Below are 24530 nucleotides of genomic sequence, written 5' to 3' on the forward strand. Positions count from 1 at the left end.
GAGTGGGCATGTGGAGCCATTTGTAAAATAAGATCAACACGGCTTAGGCAGACAATGCATGAATGAATGGCTTTTTCAGCGTCTGTGATTTATTCCTCAAAAGAATTCTTCTTTTGTCTTTTTTTTCTTACGTTGGATTCGTCGTTGCGGAATGGTCCACAAGAGGCAGCCATGAGCCCTCCACGCCGATCATCGAGTTCCCATGGCGACAGGTAATTTCCCCTGAGCACTTGGTTCAACACACCCCCTGTAACCATCAGGAAGGCATCCTTGATACTGTTTACGCAATGTGCGGCCACCGCTGTCGGTTTACAGCTTGCACATAAATGCATTCAGGCGTGTTCATGTCTATGCATCTTTAACTTCTCCAGTGTGTCCATTTTATTAATTTTAATGACAACACAGAGCAAATGCAGAAAAACAAAGTCTTGAAAAACAAAGTCACACACACCACACAGAAATATTTCATAAACATTCAATATAAAAATCCCCCAACTACACCCAAAAACAAAATCCAAATATTTTTCCAGATGCACATGTTGAGCATGCTGATAAGTCTCTCCTTTGGTCATCCAGCAGGCCCTCTACGGAGACCCTGCAGAGGAACAACAGCAGCAACTCTGGTGTTATTTTGGACATTTCAGCTCTCAAGATGGCTGAAGTGGATACCGAAGTGCCTCCCCTTCCACCTCGCTACCGCTTCAGGGACCTGCTCTTGGGGGACCAGACGTTTCAGAATGATGACAGGTAGCGTAACGGCTCTTGTATTTGAATCCCTTATCTGCGCAGATGTGTGTTGGTAAACTAAATGCATGTACTACCCCCCCCTGCCGTGGACGCTGCATTGGCGAGTGCTTTTGAGAGTCTCCCGAGGGTTGAATTATTGCTCTGGTTTGAGAAGACAACCAGCAGATGCTGCAGGAGGCCCGCAAGGGCAAAAAAAAACAGCCCAGCGTCGGCGGCGCTCTCCGTGGTGCTGAAATCAAGCTTCTCGGATCATTTGAGCCCCGCCGCAGAGCAAATGGCCCGTCGGCTTTCTATTGCTTTTGGCGGCTGCATTAAAACAAAAGCCACCATGAGGCTAATTATCATGACTTTATAAAAACTTTCTAAGCAACATCGGGCGCTTCTCGATCTGGTGTAGTCCATTCATGTTGGCCATTTGCCATGAAACCTGTTGCCTGAGCGTGACATAAGAGAGCGATTCTCAACCAGTGTGCCAGGAAAGATCATCAGTTGTGCCACAGGGAATTTTCCAATTTCATTGAATTGGTTAGAAAATTCTTTATTCACCACCGATAATATGTTTGATCATCTATCAATGCCAGCAAGGCCGTGACTCGATGGCAATTACCCTCTGTCTCTGCGTTGGCGACATTTCTGTTTTGGCCTTGAGATATTTTTTTGCTGAGTCCACGTGTTCATAATGCCCCACAATGCTGTCATGTGACCTTTGGTAACGCAGCAGGATTGCATCGCTCTTCCTTTCTATAGCAACCAGGTTGTTTGATCATTTATTGACTGTATCCAACAGACAGCACATTGTCTATGTTATCTTTCCCACCCCGGGCTTCCCAGTTGCTTGCGGATGCAAGCAATATTGCAGCAATACATCAATAATGTTGTTTGGACGCCTGCTGCGCTCTGCATAGAGCTCATTGATCCAGTGCATGTGTGAACGCGACGATTAGTCCGACGGCCCGTCGTCGCGAGGCGACGTGGGTGACGAGTCTCGTGTGAGATCAATCGCCGTTCTCTCTTTTCCGGTTGCTCTTGCCGTCGGTTTCGGAGGCTCCCTGCTGTGCGCTGTTGTCACTGAGATTTACCTCGAGGGGGATTATTTTGTCTCCACGTAACATTTTAAAGTTGCGCTCCAATGTTTTGCCCTCCGCGGGGACACCCTACATCATGCTGCCTTTTTCCTTGGAGTGCTAGGATGCATTGGATGGCGAAGCTTTCTTTTATTCATGAAACTGCCTTTTTTTTTTTAATACAAACGAGGAGAAAAGCTTTGCGCCAAAAACACATAGTGTTGAAGGGCATCCGATTCTTTGCATGTAAATTTGAATCTTGTCAACGTTTGTGCCAGAGAATACCCGACAGGTTTTGTAGATGAATTCACAAAGGTTAATTAGAAATGCGAATGCCATTAACATTTGCGTGTGTTTACATTTTGCCGTCGATGGACACGGCGGTTGTTGCGACAGCCGCCGTGCAACACACGCTCCCTCTGCGCTTTGCACATGAAATGCAGATGTACTGTAAACGACGATTGCAAACGTGGTGGCAGACGTTGATGGCGCGCTCCCATAATTGCTGCTTTTGCAAACTACACAGTAGAAGCAAAATGATGTCGCTGAGCTTTAGGGACCCGCCATTAGTTGATCTGCCGTATCCTCACGCTTTGTGATCTTGATTATTTCCTCTGCTCAAGTCTCATCAAGTGAAAAGCCTGGAAACAAATTAGCCCCCAGTGGGAGACGCGCAGCCTCCCCCTCGCTCGTCTTGATGGCCTTTGGCGTCTGCTTGCTTACCATTTGTAATACAGTGGCGCTGTAACATTCAACCGCCGTGGACCCGACTATCGAAGCAGTAAAGATAATTTATTTCATGTCGTTTCGTGGCTAAGGAGAGTCCGGCTAAGAGGCAGTTTTATTTATTGTATGCCATGCAGTTTGTTAGTTTTTAAAGAGAACGTAATGTCATAAAATTGTTGAAGACCGCTGCTTGTAAGATATGCATTTGATAAAGCAATCCATTGGTGTCGTGGTGAGCATATCTGCCTCATAGTGAGGTTGAGACTTGGAATCTGCCTGTGTGGAGATGGCTTTTTCCTTCCACATTGCAAACTCATCACCACCATCTTTGAGCCGCTGCTTGGTCACGCATCAAAAGTATTTATAAACTGTCAAAAGAAAAGAGAAGAGGAAATGGAAAAAGACGAATTAGTAGCCGTAGTCGTAATAGTCATCATAGCAACTCCTATGTGACGTTTCGCTAGTTTAGCATGCGACTTCCTTGCGCCACAACAAGGATTTCCAGCAGCAAAAGCCGTAGTAACCTGCCGGGATTCCACCGTTGGCCACAGTGCGACGCGGGATTCTATTGAAGGTAAGTCATTTTAAACTAAAAAGAAAAACTTTTACGTGATTAGAAGCGGAGGTTTTCGTAACTCGTTTGCTGTCATGAGCACGGTGTGCATTCGGAAATTCACTCTGATGCCCTCACACTTCTCTGAGAAGGGGGTGTGTTCAGAGAGGTGGGGTGCGCTCTTGCGCTCATTTTTTTTGGTGCACGCTGAATAATCAAACGACACGTATGAACAAAGCTCCGAGTTTCCGAACGGTCAAGATGAAGCAGTGCATACTCGGTATTTCCGAACGCACCTATGATTAAGGAATGGTGGTTTTGGGTGCTAGTCCGAGCTCTACCGTTCTGTGTCACGTTTTTAGTGAATTACATTTCCCCCAAAAATGTGACTCATATGTTTTTGTTTTTTTTTCTTTGTCATGACAGTTTTTTTTTCCCCCACCGATGTGATTTATAGTCCAAAAAAACACCCTAATCTGCTGTGGAACCATAAATGTCCAATCCAATTTATTTTGGGATTGCTTGAATTAGAATGCTTTCATTTGATTCCTCCTATCGGCTTTTAAAGTCAAAGTCAGAAGAAGGCTTCTCTATCATGTTTTCTTTTTTTTTTTTTTCCTCAGTGTCGAAAGTTATCGTACGTCATCAAATTACCAGTATATAATTATGAGGCTGACGTGTGTTAAAAGAAAAGTTTCGCAGCACTCTTTTAAAAAAAGTAAAAGTCGACTTGTCACAGATGTCTACACAGTCATCGGCTTGATGCCCGATAACGCCCACGAATCGCAGCCTTTCGACAGTCACCTAATCAGAGGAAAGGGGCGGGGGCTGGTCGGGGGACTATTCTAGTGACGAGTGTGGGGGGGCTTAATGAAATAGGTGCTAAAATAGCAGCCGGGAGATGAACTGTCGGGCTAGAAAATGAAGGATTTTGTCAATATGAATCAAGTGGAGTCCCAGAGTGAAAGTGTAGTGCTGTAAATGAGCGTAATTGTGGGTGTTTCAAGTTGCTCAACCCTTGTTTCATCCACTTGTGCAAAGTGGTGGAAAGATGGAATATGTGTTATCTTGTGTGGACATCGGGTTGGGCGTAGGGGGGGAGGGGATCCCCCTCCACCGAGGTCATTATCTCCAGACTCTCGTGTTTGATGACTTTAATGATTTCAACCGGGAACAAGTCTTTTTTTTTTTTTTTCAGGCTAGCCTGCGTGCGTGTTTGTATGTCCGTGCGCGTGTGTGCGCGCGCGCACCTGTGTCATTCTGATTAGACCTTGGAGAGTGTGTGGGTTTTATTTCTCGGCATGTCAGCCGGTGAAAGCGGGCTTGTCTCAGCCATCGTCAGAAATAGAAGTGAGCCCCTTATACATCCAGAGAGGCGAAGAACACAAAAGAGTTGCGGGGTGGAAAATTGGTTCCATCCATCTTTTTCCTCTCTGTGTATAATCTTGCCGAGTGGGCCCCCCCCCGCCCCCCCCCAATGTGATTGAGACGCAGCACAGAAGGGAGAGATGTCGACACAATGAGCAGTGTTAATTGGCCACTAAATCACCTCTTAACGCCTCGCCTGTGAGTCAAGAAGTCGTGTTCAGAATGGGCGACCCAGCAGTGAAGAGCAGCCGTGTAGTGTCACGTATAGAGAGAATCTTTGTCTCCGTTTGCTGTGCATGTTCAGTGACTAACCTGAATGCCGTCGAGTACTGCGCCTTCTTTTGACTACAATTCATTCCGGGTCCCTGGTTGAAATTATATTGGGTGGACTTTCGGAACAAAGTTTCTCCATTGTATGAAATGGAATTTGCCACAAATGTAAAAACATCAAAACTCATCATACAGAGACAATCCAATACCGTTTGCTTTCTAGTCTCAAGCATCGTGCGTGACGAGTGCCAGAAGCTAACGTTGCAGCTCGGCCTGTCACTTTCAAATATCCTTGTATTTTAGTTTAACTCCAGTCCTAGATTCTTCTCAGTATTTGCACCTTTTCAGCACTTACCTTCAAATATATTTAATGTGCGCAGAAACAAATCCCTGAAATCACTTCACGCTCTTTTAACATTTACGCCATCACACATTGCAATTACAGAATGTGAAACCTTTGACCGCTTCTTTGCTGAGGAATGGAAATGTTTCCCGTTTTTGCTTGCTTAAGTGATCTTTGGGCAGCGTTTTGGTTTGATAAATGGCCTGGTAAACGAAAAAGAAGAAGAAGACAACAGAAAACGTAAGACTAAACGAAAGGCAAGGGAGATAAATCACGTTTGGCACTGGATGAAGCCTGCTCGTGACTTAACGAGTATGTGCTTTAACCAAGCCTGCAAAATCGCCGGGCGGGCATGAATGAGGCTTCTTTATAAATGGACATGGACTCAGATGGCTGGATGAAGCCTGCTAGCGACTTCACGAGTATGTGCTGTTACCAAGCCCGCAAAATAGCCGGGCGGGCATGAGGCTTCTTTATAAATGGACATGGACTCAGATGACGCATTTCCAAATCTTGCGTTGGTGCAGTTTCCCCCAAAATCATCTTCTGACATGTTTCACAGACCTCACGTTGTTCTCGGGGACACGCGCGGTTCGGCTTCACCGAGTTTGCACTTTGGGCCGCTGATGGCGCCGAGTGGGTGGGCGACACTTGTGGGCCACTCCACTTCGGAGAGGCTGTGATGTGCTCTCGCCTTGATGATTATTGTTATTGCCGTGGCAAAGTGCAGGCGGCAAACACGGTCATTCTATTTTCCCACGTTCTGCGAGGCCACGTGTAATCGCAAAATGCAACGTTCAGGCTCGGGATCAATCCCTCGTTCCATCCAGGGATTAGTCCGTGTCGCAGTTTGCATCAACCAGATCCGACTGTAAATCCTTCAGCTCTCTTGCCGCACTTTTATTGCTTGAAATTATCCGGAACATTATCAGGACTAAGCACGCAGGACTCAAACAGAGCAGACAATTAAAGAGAAACTACAGAGAGTACGTACGATGAGATGGATGCTCCGAGAGAAATCATTTTCTTTTGAGCTATTACAGCTTTGCTCGGAGAACCCCCTCCTGTGTTTATTCTTCAGCCTCCGTGCTTTGTCTCGCTTGCCTGATTAGCGTTGGGGCGGGTGTTGGCTCCTTAAATTTTGATAAGCAGTGTCGATGATGCAGCCATTTGAATGAGGCCATTTGGGGATGGTGGTGTGTGTGTGGTGGGGAGGGGGGTGTTCTTCTTTGTGTTGTTACTTAGAGAATTATGCAGGAATAACAGTATGAGACTAATGCTAAAGACTGGAGCTGCATTCGAGTGGTGTGCCCATTTGGAAATGCTTATTAAAAATCTGCACCTATTTAATCATCAGTCATTCATGATGTACAGATCATGAGATGATTTATCCATTTGGGATTTGCCAGGAAAAAGCAATCGGGACAATGGTCTATGATTAATAAATCCTCTTTTGTTTGTGACACATGAATGCAAATTTTTTTTTTTTTTTTTAAACTGGAGAAGAGTAACCGTCTTCTTAGAGAACAAATTTAATTCAAGCACGCCACATAGCTGACTGTGTTCGGTATTTTGTTTTGCTGAACTAGCAAGTATCAGAACTGATGCACCATGGCATGCAACTCATTTCACCCACAGGCAACCTGGTCTAGTTTGTGCAACATCACACAGACGCCCTGACTGTGGACTTTTTAGTTGTGTAAGTTGAGGGGGTCGTTGTTTTTAATGGATGGCTCTACTTTACGAATGGCAAAAGGAGAGATGGATTCCTTTGAATGCAGTTTTAGTGAAAGGGAGACTAATTTCGCCTGCACCGCAGCACGATCGCAAACACACCTCCATCGGCAACTAAAATCACTTCCTGCTTTCCCTTACTTCAACAGCCAATCAGAATCTATCAACATAAAAACATGTCGAAGCAATTATTAAACAACAGAATGCAATTTAGGTCATCTTAGCATGAAATAATATGATGCTCAAACATAAAATGATAATCAATAATATAACACAAGCTTACATTTGCAATAAGCTATATGCCAAGTTCTAATCGATGTGTTTTTTGTAGGATACGTGTTATACAGCTTAAAAAAATAGTATTGTGTTGTGCTTATTTCATGAAGAAATGTTCAAATCAAATGTACCTTTCCACGAGATGTCACCTTCTCGGAAAAGGGAAGACAAAAGGGCCTTAAGATACATTTGAGTTGTGCTTTAAAATGGTCGGAGTAAATGCGCTGTATTAGTTATGAGCAAACATGGCAAACGTATGACGAGGGCCGAGTGGGTTTTTCGGCGACAAAAATGCACTCGGGAATTCCGGTTTTAGTTTGTGTATTTATTTTGAATTACGATTGGAGTCGTCTGTTACTGTGAGGGGCTTCCTCACAGTAACAGGCGTGTTAGCGTCATCGGGTGTGAATGTTTGATTTTCTCTTCCACGTGATGAGCCGACGACGAGACCGGTGGGTCACGCTTGCCCAAAGTTAGATGTATTTAAGTTCCTCACTAACAGCCAACTTTCAAATGAGTTCATTTCTTGTTTATTCCCTTTAATGACCAAAGATTTCTGTTTATTTCCATGGAAAGAATACAACTTTGGTCTTTCCCCAAATCTATGCGTGCCTCCATCTTAAGTGAATGTATTGCAATATAATCTCCCCCATGTCTCGAATGATTCCCCAATCGGTGTGGCGAGTTGAAATATGAGAGCAGTGGCACAAAGATGTCATCGACACACATTGTTGTGTGTTGTTAAACCCATACAATCCTACGTTTTGGGACAAGCGCTGCTGAGTGTGCTATAATGTGTCTCTGTTTTTTTTTTTTTTTTTAGATGATTTGTGGATGGATTGCACGCTGACTCAACCAAGCATTGTGCTGTGGGGATCTTTTTATTCTGTGCTTCTTTAATTAAAAGCGTCTTTTTGGGGGTTGCCTTTGTTTCCAAAACAGTGGCTCTACTGCCACCTGTGTCTCCAGCTGTAGAATGCATTAAGCCTGGAGTGTCTGTTGAGCAGCGTCCTTTTAATCAGATGCTCTTGAGTGCGTCTCAGTTTGCAGTTCCCCATCACGCCACTAAATGTCTCTCGGCTTCAACTTGTGCATCGGCCTTCCATGCCCTCATCCACTAAACTGACAATCTCTGCCTGTTCCTTTTATTCAGCACTTTCTTTGTACTTCATGGGGTTTCGTGACTATCGATGTGTATTGTCATTTGATTTATCATTTTCAATTTAGATATGATACAGGTTATATTTCGAGGTCAGTCCTGATCAATATTATGAAACAAACCCGTCACTTGGCTCTCTAATCTAAATCGGGGGTAGCGCTTATCTCCTCAAAGGGGAATGCTTTGTCATATGTCCTTCTTTTGCTCTTATTTTATAATTATCTCAATTTTCAATGTCAGAGAACTATGAAAAGTAAGAATATGCAGATGTCTTTTAAGCATTGCCAGAAATGTGCCCGCCTTTTTATTTGTAGTCAAGTTCACGTGGATCAGATTGTTTAAAAGACACAAAGGATATGAGCATGGTGCTCCAGGGCGTCAGCATTTTGTAACAATACATCAGTAAGAGGACATTTAATTGTATTATTTCTTTCCTTTTTCTTGCTGCAGGCATATATTGAAACCACTGGAAACACCTTGTAACAGGTTCACGCTTATTCAAGTCATTTAACTTCTCTCTACTGAGTCTCATTTAATGAAATTTTGAACATTCAAATGATCTACAGACTGGACACATCAACAAAGAAGAAATTCTGCCTTGACAAATGAGGCTCGGTTTTGTTGATCAGTAGTGAGGTCATATTTCTTTCTCTCAGCCAGCTGGATGAGGCTCCAGATCATCCGCAACCTGAACGAAAATGGAACTGTTATTGTAGTTTGACAAGATTTGGAACTGGTTTGAATTCCCCGTACCGTGAGTAAGGCTCCAGTTCTGGCAGAAAAAAACCCTGCCCCAAAGCTGCCACCACCATGCTTCATTTTAGTTATGCCAGGGGTATCCAAACTTTTTCCTCTGAGGGCCGCATACAGAAAAATAGAAGGAAGTCGGGGCCAGTTTTAATGATTTGTTTTTATCTTACCTAACTGAACATGCCAAAAGGTGATCGGGCAAATACGTTTTTTTGGGAGGTGAGTGGGGGGTGCATTGCATCCCACTGGAGTGGATCTACTGAGCAGGAGCTGAATCCTACCTCCATATTCAGAACCAAGAAAAAAAGCAATCTATAGTAAGCTGACCATACTTGAGGAAAAACATTTTGAGTTTTTTCTGAAACTGTATAATCTTTGTTCTGCACAGAAATTCTTTGACTATTTTAACTAGAAGCTTATCAATAGCATTGTGGGCCATGTCAAATGTTGCAGTGGGCTGTTAGAAAACAGTAGCCAGGCCACAAATGGCCCCCAGGCCGTAACTTGGACACCATTGAGGTATGGGTTGTTTGTTTATTTATTTATTTATTTATTTAGAAAGTTAAATCACGGTTTTATCGCCCAGTAATTTTCCCACATGGATTTGTGAGATTTTAAGTGTACGGTTTTGATGGGGAAAGTGTTGATTTTTTTTTTTTTTAATATCACACAAACCTGGCATTTGAACACAACATTTTTACTTTGTTTCATACCTACTGTACAGTGTGGTCCATGCAACAAAAAAAAAAAAAAAAGTTTCGCTTTATCGTATTGCCTTGCTGCCATGCAAACGTGTTCGAAGAGGCCACCTGCTTATTTGACTGCGGTTTGCTTTTCATGCCGGCTGTCACAACGAAAGCTTCGGCGTGTCTGAATACTTGAGATGTATGTGGACGATACTCGCGAGGGTCCTAAACATCTTAACTGGAATATGAACAGCGCAGCGCATCAATCGCGATGAAAACGACGACGCGAAAACAGTTCCGAGTGACGTAAGACGGAGAGACTCGTTGGCCGAGGCAGCTTTGACGTTACGTCGTGACGACGCGGGGAGACTGCGCTCCTCACCGTCAGGGATGGAGAAGCTTTCGACAAGCAGGAAGCGAGCGGGAGCTCCTCACATCCTCTCTCCCGAGAACACCCGCCGTTGCGACAGGGAGGGCGCCCCTCGCCCTCCTGCGACTCCTCCGTGCTGCCCGAGTGAGGCGAAGATGCGCTGAAGCGAGCTGTGCGCCTGCGAGGTTGTTGGGGGTGGTGGTGGTGGGGGGGCGTTTCGACACAGAAGCATGGCGGGCGCCAAGCTGACACCCTCGCCCTCGGAGATCGACCCAGACGTGAAGACCGAGGTGCGGAAATCCCCCGAGCCCACCTGGGTGCACTCGTCCAACCCTTTGAGGAGCATGGACTCGTTTGGGAGCGATGTCGGCCAAAGGTAGAGAGAGATCGCGCTGCAGCATGATACGGACACGACGATGCACATAACATACATTCGTCTTTTACATGTAAATAGCTCGCGGCCAAACTTGAACTGTTAATTGATATTGAATCACCGTTTAATGCTGAACCCCCCCCCCCCACTCAAAACACTGTAGGATATTTAAAGCCAGTTTGGCAGCACACTACACAAATGTAATGCTTTTTTGGGGGGGCGGTTGGCTGTGTTTCAGAGAGCACTGCTCAACTCTGCTGCTGCAGTGGGGAGTCGAGAGTATTTCCAGCGTCGCTCGGCGTTTACCGTTTTTAACAGTGTTGATTTCGGTCTCGTTGTCTCATTGTATATTAAGCTGACATGCGTGCTGCAACAATTCACTGAGCTAACCACAACATGATGAATACTTTAGTCCTGTTTCATCCAATGAGCAATCCATCTTCTATCGCCGCTTATCCTCATTAGGGTCATGGGTGGGCTGGAGCCGATTCAAGCAGGGGCACCCTGGACTAGTTACCAGACAAAATGGGAAAAATAAGCACCATTGAGATGAACCGTTCATGTCAAAATTTAAGACCAGGGGCCAGAGATGAAACAACATTTTGCGACGTTCTTTTCACTTTATTCATTTTCAGCAGATCTCAATGAACATAAATTCAACAATTAGTTGTGCACTAAAATATTTGCTTGGCACTATATGGCCCTCATGAGGATACAACGGTTCAGATAATGGATGGATGGATATTTGGGTCATTCCGGAACTGGATGAATATTTTGCCTTCAATAATAGCAAATAAACTGCCAAAGGCTTGATTAATTCCGCACAGATCAATGGTCCAATTTTTATGATATGGTTATTTGGTGTTTTCCATACCTGTCACTGTAATCACAGTAACGGAGTTGCAAAACCTGACGAATGTTAGCTTTCTCTTAAGAGTAGAAGCTAGCTTTTTTGCTGTTACTGTGGATTATTTAAAATTTGATGGGAGGGATAGAAAATGTCAATTCCTGAATGACCCGTATCCCAAGACTTGATTTCAAATTCAACTCCTTGTCTAAACAAACAAAAGTCCTGTACACCTAAAACAAGAGCTATTTAAAACAACCATAGCTATGTTGGCATTAGCTTTAACTAAAGCTTACTGCTAACAAACAATAAGAAACGGGATTGACGTGCTAACATTAGCATCGATAATTGTGGTTTTCGAAACAACGGATAATATTCCGGAATCTTACTGAGTCGCTTACGGTAGTAATAGAAGAAGTATTGGTCTTAGTTCGTGTCTGCATGACTGTGGTCTTATATTGCCTCCTGTTTCCCGATGCGGGCACACCAGTTGGAGCAGCACAATGAGCTTAGGTTGCAGCATGAAATGATGATTGCACAAGCTACTTATTTCTTTGCATTCTGCTTAATGATGTTATTACTTTATGTGATTGCAAGTGATTTCAGTTACAAGCATGGCCAAGGAACGAATTAAACTCTCATCTCCTTTGCACTCAAAACACTGTAGGATATTTAAAGCCAGTTTGGCAGCACACTACACAAATGTAATGCTTTTTTGGGGGGGCGGTTGGCTGTGTTTCAGAGAGCACTGCTCAACTCTGCTGCTGCAGTGGGGAGTCGAGAGTATTTCCAGCGTCGCTCGGCGTTTACCGTTTTTAACAGTGTTGATTTCGGTCTCGTTGTCTCATTGTATATTAAGCTGACATGCGTGCTGCAACAATTCACTGAGCTAACCACAACATGATGAATACTTTAGTCCTGTTTCATCCAATGAGCAATCCATCTTCTATCGCCGCTTATCCTCATTAGGGTCATGGGTGGGCTGGAGCCGATTCAAGCAGGGGCACCCTGGACTCGTTACCAGACAAAATGGGAAAAAATAAGCACCATTGAGAATGAACCGTTCATGTCAAAATTCAAGACCAGGGGCCAGAGATGAAACAACATTTTGCGACGTTCTTTTCACTTTATTCATTTTCAGCAGATCTCAATGAACATAAATTCAACAATTAGTTGTGCACTAAAATATTTGCTTGGCACTATATGGCCCTCATGAGGATACAACGGTTCAGATAATGGATGGATGGATATTTGGGTCATTCCGGAACTGGATGAATATTTTGGCTTCAATAATAGCAAATAAACTACCAAAGGCTTGATTAATTCCGCACAGATCAATGGTCCAATTTTTATGATATGGTTATTTGGTGTTTTCCATACCTGTCACTGTAATCACAGTAACGGAGTTGCAAAACCTGACGAATGTTAGCTTTCTCTTAAGAGTAGAAGCTAGCTTTTTTGCTGTTACTGTGGATTATTTAAAATTTGATGGGAGGGATAGAAAATGTCAATTCCTGAATGACCCGTATCCCAAGACTTGATTTCAAATTCAACTCCTTGTCTAAACAAACAAAAGTCCTGTACACCTAAAACAAGAGCTATTTAAAACAACCATAGCTATGTTGGCATTAGCTTTAACTAAAGCTTACTGCTAACAAACAATAAGAAACGGGATTGACGTGCTAACATTAGCATCGATAATTGTGGTTTTCGAAACAACGGATAATATTCCGGAATCTTACTGAGTCGCTTACGGTAGTAATAGAAGAAGTATTGGTCTTAGTTCGTGTCTGCATGACTGTGGTCTTATATTGCCTCCTGTTTCCCGATGCGGGCACACCAGTTGGAGCAGCACAATGAGCTTAGGTTGCAGCATGAAATGATGATTGCACAAGCTACTTATTTCTTTGCATTCTGCTTAATGATGTTATTACTTTATGTGATTGCAAGTGATTTCAGTTACAAGCATGGCCAAGGAACGAATTAAACTCTCATCTCCGGGCACCAATCAATCAAATGCAGGGGCATAAGTGCACTGTCCATTTAATATAATGAGATTAGACATTTATATGGTTCTTATCGTCATAACGTCCCTCTGAGTGAAACTACAACTACAACGTGGCCCGAGATGAAGATGAGTTTGATACCTAAGATGTCCTCACGTAGCGTTTTTTTTTTTTTTTTGAGGGGGGTGGCGGTCCCAGGAACATTTTTAATGGTGACTACTGTTTAGAACTTTAGACGAATCAGGAGCCAAGCTGATTCTCTTTTTCAACGCCATTTTCATTGAGTTACCTTGGCTTCAGCTTTCAGTCTGTTCCATTGAAAGCCGAGCCACAGAATGCTGACCGGACTTGAGGCTGTTTCGCTCGTGAAATACAGTCACCTTGGGATTTGTGTTTGCAATAAATAAATAAATAAATAATGGCTGGACGATCAATAAAGTGATCCTCTGCAGCAGCGGAATGTACGTATTTTGACTTAAATTATTCACCCTGTTATTGTTTCTGTGTGGAAGGAAAAAAACAAAACAAAACAAAAACCCGGGCAATATTTCACTGCTCAGTATTGGTCAGGGCTTAATGAGTCTTGGAGCATCTTCAACAACTGAATGTGGTCTGAACAGAAAAAGAGATTCTGCCAGCTTATTGCCTCGCTGGGAGGACTCTGTTTGGGATCCGAGCATTGGTCAAAAAAAAAAAAAAAGAATTTGAATGGTCAGTTTGCATATCCCGCTGACTGATTGGAGCGCTTTCCCGAACCGTCAGCCGGCATCCCAGAAGCAATCTGACAAAGAGCAAAGCGGGGGCTGTTGATTGACAGAAAGGCCGAACCGCATCCCGCCCATCAGCTGATCTTTTCGCAGAGCAGCCGTCGCTGCCCGTTCGAACCACTTTTGTTATTGATCAACTTGCATTATTTGCTTCCCTGCTTGTTTTCTCATTCCTGGCAACCACTTTTTATCACGCCGTCACCTTCTTGATGGATTGGCTCTGTCATTTCCCACTTTGTGCGTACCTCTTACGAGAAAAGTTTGATCCGGAGGGAAATGTCCGACATTAGTTATTGCAACTGAGCTATTATTTGCAAGCAAAGCAAGTAAGCATATCATGAATTATATAATTCAATTGGACATTACTTTTGGTGTCAAGTCCCCTCTACTCAATAACCCAAATTTGACTCTCCGTTGTGCACAGGTATCAGAACAAGTCATAGTCGGTACGTCTGTGCAAATGATTCCACTGTTTTTTGTAATACAAAGTCGCGCATCATTGCTCGTCTGCTTTTAATGATCATTTGTGCCCTCATGTCCACCACAGAACAATTACACTTTCATTTGATCTAATCCCACCCCGGGTATTAATGAGCCGTTTTCAAGCGGTCCTCTGATTATTTTATCCGAGGGCCAGCATCGTCATCGTCTTTAATAAAGTCAGGACTGAAGATTCTCTTGATGAGCATGCCTTAAAATGAACTAATTAAAAAAAAAAAGTCATGAGTAAATGAATATACAAATACATGCCTGGCAGTGAGTTTCACGAGTCTCCTTCATTTGCGCTCTTGAGATCAATATTTTATATGGATTCATTTCGGAGGCTCGGGGAAAGTGAGAATGAGAAATTATCTCAGTGGATTTTTATTTTTTATTTTTTTAATATATGTTCCATTTGACATCTGACTCATCCAGAAAGCTCAGAGCATTTCTAAGAGGAAGAAGAAAATGTAATTAGAAATGTTATTGAATTCTAAAGCGATGCTCAGGGAGAACTGATGTTCTATTTGGTGGGCAGCCCAAAAGAGTCTGGCATAAAGCTCGCGACCTGTTTGGCCGGTTGACTTTATCTCAAGGATGTCGCTTGAAAAATCCTTAACAGATTCGAGTTTGAATACCAGATGATGAATACCAGAACGATCGACACACGGCCGTGGAGCTTCATGAACGGCACGGATGCGGAAGAAAGTCGATTCCCTGTCGTAGTCATGCCCACACAGAGGGATGATGACGTGTGGGCTCAACAATATTGCTACATGGGGCAAGCTTAGTTTTAACTTGTCTCAACGAAATGGATGCCAAGAGAGGGACGTTGCAGAACTAGCAAATAGGAGATCACAGCACTGAACTAATTTCGCTCAAGTCAAAATATAACCGAATCACATGGCACAGTGCAAAATGTCCAATTACCAACTTAGTCTTTAAATATGCCTCAACAGTGTCAGGTCACATTTTCTTGCAGTAGTGGCATCCTCCCCACAAATGAAAGTCCAAATCCCATTTGCCCTTGAAAGTGCCGCAGAGATAATGCCCGTGTGCGAGGCGAGGCCCTCCCTCTTCAGATCCGTTAGAGTCCTGAATGTGGTTGAAAGCGTGCTTCCAAAGTGCTGCCTTCCACTTGTTGTCTCGCTCACTCAGCACCAGCTTGGTTTTTTTTTTTTTGGAACATTTTTAATGGTGACTACTGTTTAGAACTTTAGACGAATCAGGAGCCAAGCTGATTCTCTTTTTCAACGCCATTTTCATTGAGTTACCTTGGCTTCAGCTTTCAGTCTGTTCCATTGAAAGCCGAGCCACAGAATGCTGACCGGACTTGAGGCTGTTTCGCTCGTGAAATACAGTCACCTTGGGATTTGTGTTTGCAATAAATAAATAAATAAATAATGGCTGGACGATCAATAAAGTGATCCTCTGCAGCAGCGGAATGTACGTATTTTGACTTAAATTATTCACCCTGTTATTGTTTCTGTGTGGAAGGAAAAAAACAAAACAAAACAAAAACCCGGGCAATATTTCACTGCTCAGTATTGGTCAGGGCTTAATGAGTCTTGGAGCATCTTCAACAACTGAATGTGGTCTGAACAGAAAGATTGATTCTGCCAGCTTATTGCCTCGCTGGGAGGACTCTGTTTGGGATCCGAGCATTGGTCAAAAAAAAAAAAAAAAAAAGAATTTGAATGGTCAGTTTGCATATCCCGCTGACTGATTGGAGCGCTTTCCCGAACCGTCAGCCGGCATCCCAGAAGCAATCTGACAAAGAGCAAAGCGGGGGCTGTTGATTGACAGAAAGGCCGAACCGCATCCCGCCCATCAGCTGATCTTTTCGCAGAGCAGCCGTCGCTGCCCGTTCGAACCACTTTTGTTATTGATCAACTTGCATTATTTGCTTCCCTGCTTGTTTTCTCATTCCTGGCAACCACTTTTTATCACGCCGTCACCTTCTTGATGGATTGGCTCTGTCATTTCCCACTTTGTGCGTACCTCTTACGAGAAAAGTTTGATCCGGAGGGAAATGTCCGACATTAGTTATTGCAACTGAGCTATTATTTGCAAGCAAAGCAAGTAAGCATATCATGAATTATATAATTCAATTGGACATTACTTTTGGTGTCAAGTCCCCTCTACTCAATAACCCAAATTTGACTCTCCGTTGTGCACAGGTATCAGAACAAGTCATAGTCGGTACGTCTGTGCAAATGATTCCACTGTTTTTTGTAATACAAAGTCGCGCATCATTGCTCGTCTGCTTTTAATGATCATTTGTGCCCTCATGTCCACCACAGAACAATTACACTTTCATTTGATCTAATCCCACCCCGGGTATTAATGAGCCGTTTTCAAGCGGTCCTCTGATTATTTTATCCGAGGGCCAGCATCGTCATCGTCTTTAATAAAGTCAGGACTGAAGATTCTCTTGATGAGCATGCCTTAAAATGAACTAATTAAAAAAAAAAAGTCATGAGTAAATGAATATACAAATACATGCCTGGCAGTGAGTTTCACGAGTCTCCTTCATTTGCGCTCTTGAGATCAATATTTTATATGGATTCATTTCGGAGGCTCGGGGAAAGTGAGAATGAGAAATTATCTCAGTGGATTTTTATTTTTTATTTTTTTAATATATGTTCCATTTGACATCTGACTCATCCAGAAAGCTCAGAGCATTTCTAAGAGGAAGAAGAAAATGTAATTAGAAATGTTATTGAATTCTAAAGCGATGCTCAGGGAGAACTGATGTTCTATTTGGTGGGCAGCCCAAAAGAGTCTGGCATAAAGCTCGCGACCTGTTTGGCCGGTTGACTTTATCTCAAGGATGTCGCTTGAAAAATCCTTAACAGATTCGAGTTTGAATACCAGATGATGAATACCAGAACGATCGACACACGGCCGTGGAGCTTCATGAACGGCACGGATGCGGAAGAAAGTCGATTCCCTGTCGTAGTCATGCCCACACAGAGGGATGATGACGTGTGGGCTCAACAATATTGCTACATGGGGCAAGCTTAGTTTTAACTTGTCTCAACGAAATGGATGCCAAGAGAGGGACGTTGCAGAACTAGCAAATAGGAGATCACAGCACTGAACTAATTTCGCTCAAGTCAAAATATAACCGAATCACATGGCACAGTGCAAAATGTCCAATTACCAACTTAGTCTTTAAATATGCCTCAACAGTGTCAGGTCACATTTTCTTGCAGTAGTGGCATCCTCCCCACAAATGAAAGTCCAAATCCCATTTGCCCTTGAAAGTGCCGCAGAGATAATGCCCGTGTGCGAGGCGAGGCCCTCCCTCTTCAGATCCGTTAGAGTCCTGAATGTGGTTGAAAGCGTGCTTCCAAAGTGCTGCCTTCCCCTTGTTGTCTCGCTCACTCAGCCCCAGCTTGGTTTTTTTTTTTTGTTTTGTTTTTTTCTTTCTACATCTACCGCACCGAGGTGAGCTGAGCGCGCTACGCTTCATTCAACGTTCCAAATCAAAGGGATGATATCCAAAGGGCACAGAGATGCTAATTGGATGAATATGGATTGATGTTGTTTTTGCTAGCAAGCCTGTTTTCTTGCATGGATCACAAATGCGTTTTCAGCTGTCAATTGCCCGTGCGAGCGTTGCCGTCGGTGAGCTCAAAGACGTTGTTGTTGCTTGTACTGTAGCCCTGGCAGGGCTGTCTTAACAATCTACCGATCAGCTTTATCGTCGACACGTAGCGTGTCAAAAGACCGCTGTTACTTTATCGGGTGTACGCTACGTTTGTTTTGTGGTTGTTGTTTTGCTTCTGAATCAGATCAATTGAACCGAATTGCCTCGTTACGAGTGAGACTCAAGGCAAGACTGTTCACGTCAAACCGACCGACTGAAGTGAATAGATTCAACAAATTGGAAGTGAATGAGCGCCGTGCCCATTTCAGTGGTGTAGAAACCTCGCTAAAAGCAGCTGCTGCTCACGAACGGCCACAATTGGGCATTTGATTGAGTCATTAGTATTGCTTCAATGACTCAGCCATGTTGTCGAGATGCGGGAGATGTTTCAGATTAATGGGATGTGCAGGTCCTTCCCTTGTGAGTTAGCTGCTTGCTTCCCGGCTTTAATGGACGCTCCATTAGCCCATTTCGAAAGGCGTAAATGCGTTGACTCCTTGTCAGAAACTTTTAAACCGCGTAGCCTCAATTGTCAGACGATCAGCTTTTAACAATAGTGGTTTGTCAGTAAAATTTGCCCCGCTCGTGGCTTTCTTCCCGGCCATCCATATCGGGACGGTGTGCCGGCACTGCGTGTGTTCACTGGTCTCCCATGGTTTGCATGAAGTGTGTTTTTGCTCCTCGGGTATACATACCATCGGCTTTTGTTGCTACTGTGCGCAAGCCAACCAAAGCCATCTGCAGCGGAATCCTCTTCTCTCTGTCCCATCGTGTCCTTCCCTTGCCCTCGCTGTCCTAACCGGTGCCTATCTGTGTCCGTGTGTGCTGCGTCCAGGTATCAGGAGGAGTACAGTATGGACTCAACCAATGCCCAGTAAGTCTCTGGCAGCATCATGCTTGCATGGCATGGATTATGTCTTCGTAGGGTTACCGGCACAAAAGGACGCACCGGGAAAATAAACAGAGGCACTCGTCACGCTGTTCACATTTATACGCAGATTATGTAACTATCACCATGACCATCTTTGGTGGTTTTATGATTATTGCCCGAGCAGTGATATTGCTGCACAACACTGATAATGACGCTGCCATTCATGGCTACCTTTTCAACAGTTGCTGTGGTGACAAAACGTACAAGAACAAAGAACAGAAAGCAAATTGACAGTTGTTGTTTTTTTTAATGATTCAATCACACCACACAAAATGGTGAAGAGGCAGCATGTGGGTCAAAAATGGCCGACTCCTTTTGAGTTGTTCCTCACATCTCCATTTCTTAATATGCCTGAGTATTGATCCCTTCATAAGAGAGACCGTTGCGTGAACTTTGCATGTTACAACTTCGACAATCGTACTTCAACAAAGCAGCATTTGGGAGTGGTTGATTCCTTATATATTGTATTCGGACCAATGACTTTCTTTGTTTTGCATTTTCCGCTTACGACAGTATTCATGTATTTACGATGCCGTACAACATGGGTGGTAGAAAAAGGATTTTGATGCCCCGGGGGCATACTAAGTGGTGCGTGCTAAGCATGTTGACGTGCACTCTTTTCCCTCACTCCTGGACTCTCGGCGCTGGTTCTGTCAAAACGCTGACTGATGTTATTGGCACCTCCGTTTCTGAATGAGAGCAATCACAGGAGCAATTGGAATGAGTCTCATAAATATTTGAACATGGCTGCGGTCAGTGCAACCACAAACACCTGATATCCCGCTTATTATTTTTCCTGTGGGAGCTAATAAAAAGCATCGGCTGTCATTTAGCATCACATGGATTCTTTTTTTCTTTTTTAATCTCAATAAATTGGTGCTGTAAGGGCATATACAGTGAAGCCTCTCAAGTCAGAGGCCCCTGTTGGTTTACAAGATTGAAATTGATCCAAAATTTCATACAATCACACTATGGCTTCATTTTCTACAAACATTTTCTACAAACATCACTTAAAATCTCCCTGATGTGGGAAAATGTGCTGTGGTCCGAGCTCGTGTTCAACTTTTGAAGTTCCACTGGTAGTCTTGCACACTGACCTTTTATTAAAATTGGCTTCTCAAAATCTTGACATTGGTGATATCTTGCTGCTACTGCACATTTGAGTCCAAATGGCACGATAAATCTTGAAAGACTTTTGACAACTGCATTATATCACTCGTCCCACTTAAAATGCGCGGTCATCAGGAAACTACCGCAAAGAGTTTGACATTATAATTCTGCAGGTTGGTCCAGGTGCTTCAGCATTTTGTGCCTGTTACGTCTCCACTGCTCCCCTTGTTTTTGTTCTAGTCTCTTACAGCAGGTAACGATGACTTAGAGGACCAAAAGTGACTGACACCTGCACTTTTCCTTTGATATCTTTGGGCTGCTGGCCAATAAGGACCAATTTCAGTGATTATGCCGAATTTTATGTACTTCCCTCTTCGGTATTTTGGACTTGAGCCAGTTCTGTAATATCTTCTCCGATGGCGGGGGAGGAGGATATGAGAAAAGACAATACAGGCTTTGGAATATTCAGGACAGCGAGGCATATTTTTAGCGTGGCTGCAGCCTTTAAATCACATCTGAGGTATGGTGCCTGCCTGTTTGCCACAGAGAATAAACAAATTATAAATAAAACTGTGTTCAAGCGGTGAAGGAGAAAGAGTGACGCTGCATGTGCAGCTACCATATTGCTTACAACGCAGTTTAAGTGAATTAAATGTCAACAGGCCACTGGAAACTGTCACGGCAAGCTTGGCGATGCCAGGCTGTGGGATTATGGTCATGAACTGTAGACGATGTGCTCTTTTTGTGACCTCGATTGGAATTAATGCACTACTGGGTTTTTAATCAGTTATTGTTTACCCCTAAATATACAGTAAATCATCACGACATTTTGTTCTCAGCAATAACAATTTGTTCCTCTAGCTCTGCAAGATGATGGAATAAAAGCACGCACATCAGTACTGCTGATCTGGAAACGTCTTCACAGTGAGATATTTACCTCCACCAAGTAACTTGTATTTTGATTGCAGTTTGTCAGACGAATTACACACACACACACACGCACAAGTTATAAATTCATGGCCATAAAACAGTGCGGAAGGTTAGAATAAGAATACAATTGGCGGTAAAATGAAAGTGCTGATTAAATGACACAGTTATTAAATGTTATTTTTTTCCCCCAGTTTAACGGCAACATTTGGAACATGGAAGAAGCCATTACAATTTGCTTTTTATCATATAGTGAACCCCTGCTGTTGGCAAGCTATTGAAACGGACATGATCATAAACCATCAACCACATGCTTCTAGCATATTCATAATGATTTACCCGTGTTACATAAACAGTATTTTAGTAGTTACATTATTTGACACAAATAAGCCACCTTCATGTAAGGCTCATCAATAGTATTCGCTAGCATACTAGCCTCAATGACACGCTAGCACTGAGACAACATCACACATGGGTAAAAGAAAAATAAATGATAAAATATATAAACACAAACAAACCATGCTTCTGGTATGTCCATAGTAATGTACCTGTGTTACATAAACAGTAATTTAGTCGTTAAATTATTCAGTACAAATAAGCCACCATCATGTGAGGCTCATCAATAGTATTAGCTAGCATACTAGCCTTAATGACGCGCTAGCACAAACTGACATGACATCACCCAGGGATTAAAAAAAATATATGTATAAAATATATAAACACAAACAAATCTTTTACACCAACTGTATTTCGTCAATAAACGTACCTTTAGCATTTAGATGGAATAATTTATGTTAGAGAATACGAGCAAATTTTCAAGGCCAAGTAGACTATGCTGGCTATTAGTTGCTGCCTCTGGAAAGAAGTAGAAACATACTTTAGTTTGACCTTTGATACTGCTGTGCCATCAAAACAGGGCATATTTCAAACGCAAATGAAAAATCACTTTCAAAAAATTAAAGCTAACAACAACGCTTAGATTAATTTACCGTAGATGGCGCCAAAGTAATACTTTGCTTGGATCGAGAACAAAAACGGCAAATAGACAAATTCCTCAGCAAATTGTGGAGGTTAGCTGCTGAACTGCGAATATGTGGGAGTTCACTGTTAATCATTTATCACGACGGCCTGGTGTTCAAGTGGTTAGCGTGTCTTACGCACACTTCTGAGTTCCTGTATTTGAATCTCTTCCCCGAGTTTGCATGTTCTCTCTCGTGTTGGGTTTGACCCATTACTCTGACATCCTCCCACGTTACAAAAACATGCACGGTAGGTTAATTTAAGACTCTGAGTGTCTATTTGTGTGAGCGGACAACTCAATTATCACAACAATTTCATATTCCATTGGTAGTGTTCATGTATCTGACAATTGCGAGTCCCACTCTTTGTGTTCTTCACATTCGCCCTGTGGTTGTTGACTGGCTCGTAAGCAGTCCAAGGTCCAACTTCTTCTGTCAATTAGAATAAGGAAAAACATGTCGACGAATGGATGCAACCCGATGTTTCATTCCCATTCGAAGCCTGTCACAACACCAAGCACTTTTCTTTTTGCCATCCAAGGCAGTGTGCTACTACTCTCGTCTCACCCTCCCACACGGAGACGCAGACAAACACACAGCACGATGTTCGAGCCAGTTCAAACAAAGCGTGACATCCCAGCAATTATTATTAGATGGGAGTTTATTTTGGAGTCCGATTTCAAGTTGGAGTGCTCTCTTGTGTGTAACTGCGTGGATGCTCACGCTGCTGTGCGCAAAGACCGGTAAACTCTCTGCCTTTGCCGCTGCGGCATATGTCTAGTCTGACAGGTGATTTCATTAGAAACCACCTGGCCCGCATACATTATTGATCCGATTCGCCGTCAATTCACTGCACGACACTTCATCATGCGATCAAGGGGATTTCACAGCTGTTTGTTCGGGTGGGATGGAGTCCCGGGAATGGGAGTGCCTGTGGGTTTCAGCTTGTCAGCTTGTCAGCTCGCCATTAATTCCTTGTTCTGAAAGCGCACAGACACGTGAGTGAGCGTTTCCTGCCCTGGAAGCTGTATCCATGGCGACAGAGCCAATTGGTTGCAACCGGTGGGAATTAGCCCGGGGAATGCCGCATTTCTTATTGTCGTCCTCCTACACTCCAGGTCGTCGACGACAATGGCCCTGCTGCTCTCTCGTCTCCTCGAAACCACCTGGCCCGCATACATTATTGATCTGATTCGCCATCAATTCACTGCACGACACTTCATCATGCGATCAAAGGGATTTCACAGCTGTTTGTTCGGGTGGGATGGAGTCCCGGGGATGGGAGTGCCTGTGGGTTTCAGCTTGTCAGCTCGCCGTTAATTCCTTGTTCTGAAAGCGCACAGACACGTGAGTGAGCGTTTCCTGTCCTGGAAGCTGTATCCATGGCGACAGAGCCAATTGGTTGCAACCGGTGGGAATTAGCCCGGGGAATGCCGCATTTCTTATTGTCGTCCTCCTACACTCCAGGTCGTCGACGACAATGGCCCTGCTGCTCTCTCGTCTCCTCCCCGACTCTTTTGTGCCCTTTATTCATCTTGTCACCTCCATGTTCCTTTAATGACTCCCTCCGTGTTCATTAGCGACAATGAGCCGTACTGCATTACGGAACTTGCATTTATCGGAGCGAAGCCTCGACATCATCATCACAGCTTAAGTGGTCATTCGCTGCACCAGGGTCATTAAAATGGGTCCTGTCTCCTTCCCTTTAGATTTCTGTTGTTAATGACTGAAAACACAGGTGTCTGATTCAGCGACTTGAGCAAAGAAAAAAAATACCTACACATTTCAACCCATTATTTGGTTTTATATATAGTAGAAAAATACCCTCCTCGCCCCCATGTATTTGAGGGATAAGTAAAATCATCAATTTCTTGATCACTAAAATTACTGTTCATTTCACTGTGAAAGTTAAGTAATCATCAATCAGCAAAATGGAGCGTACAACTCGGCTGCATTCATCAAGGAGGCTGTTGATTCACTCTGAGCTATAGTTTGTGGTCTAAATACGAAGAGCGTGACATCATCTTTGGGAAATGGAGCTGCCGCTCTTGGATACCATTCAGCGACTTGAGCAAAGAAAAAAAATACCTACACATTTCAACCCATTATTTGGTTTTATATATAGTAGAAAAATACCCTCCTCGCCCCCATGTATTTGAGGGATAAGTAAAATCATCAATTTCTTGATCACTGAAATTTCTGTTCATTTCAATGTGAAAGTTAAGTAATCATCAATCAGCAAAATGGAGCGTACAAGTCGGCTGCATTGATCAAGGAGGCTGTTGATTCACTCTGAGCATAGTTTGTGGTCTAAATACGAAGAGCGTGACATCATCTTTGGGAAATGGAGCTGCCGCTCTTGGATATCA

General features: G+C 43.5%; 1 protein-coding gene across 1 annotated transcript in view; it reads left to right on the top strand.

Moving 5' to 3' along the window:
• Positions 1 to 24530, top strand: part of LOC109525351 (potassium channel subfamily T member 1-like) — an 86193-nt gene that overhangs the window by 5123 nt on the left and 56540 nt on the right. The window contains exons 2-3 of the mRNA XM_019885787.1: positions 164 to 212; positions 577 to 747. Coding sequence (XP_019741346.1) covers positions 164 to 212; positions 577 to 747 — 220 coding nt within the window. The remainder of the gene's footprint in view (positions 1 to 163; positions 213 to 576; positions 748 to 24530) is intronic.

This window comes from Hippocampus comes, unplaced genomic scaffold (assembly GCF_001891065.2).
Source record: "Hippocampus comes isolate QL1 unplaced genomic scaffold, H_comes_QL1_v1.1 scaffold78, whole genome shotgun sequence".
Classification (NCBI taxonomy): Eukaryota; Metazoa; Chordata; class Actinopteri; order Syngnathiformes; family Syngnathidae; genus Hippocampus; species Hippocampus comes.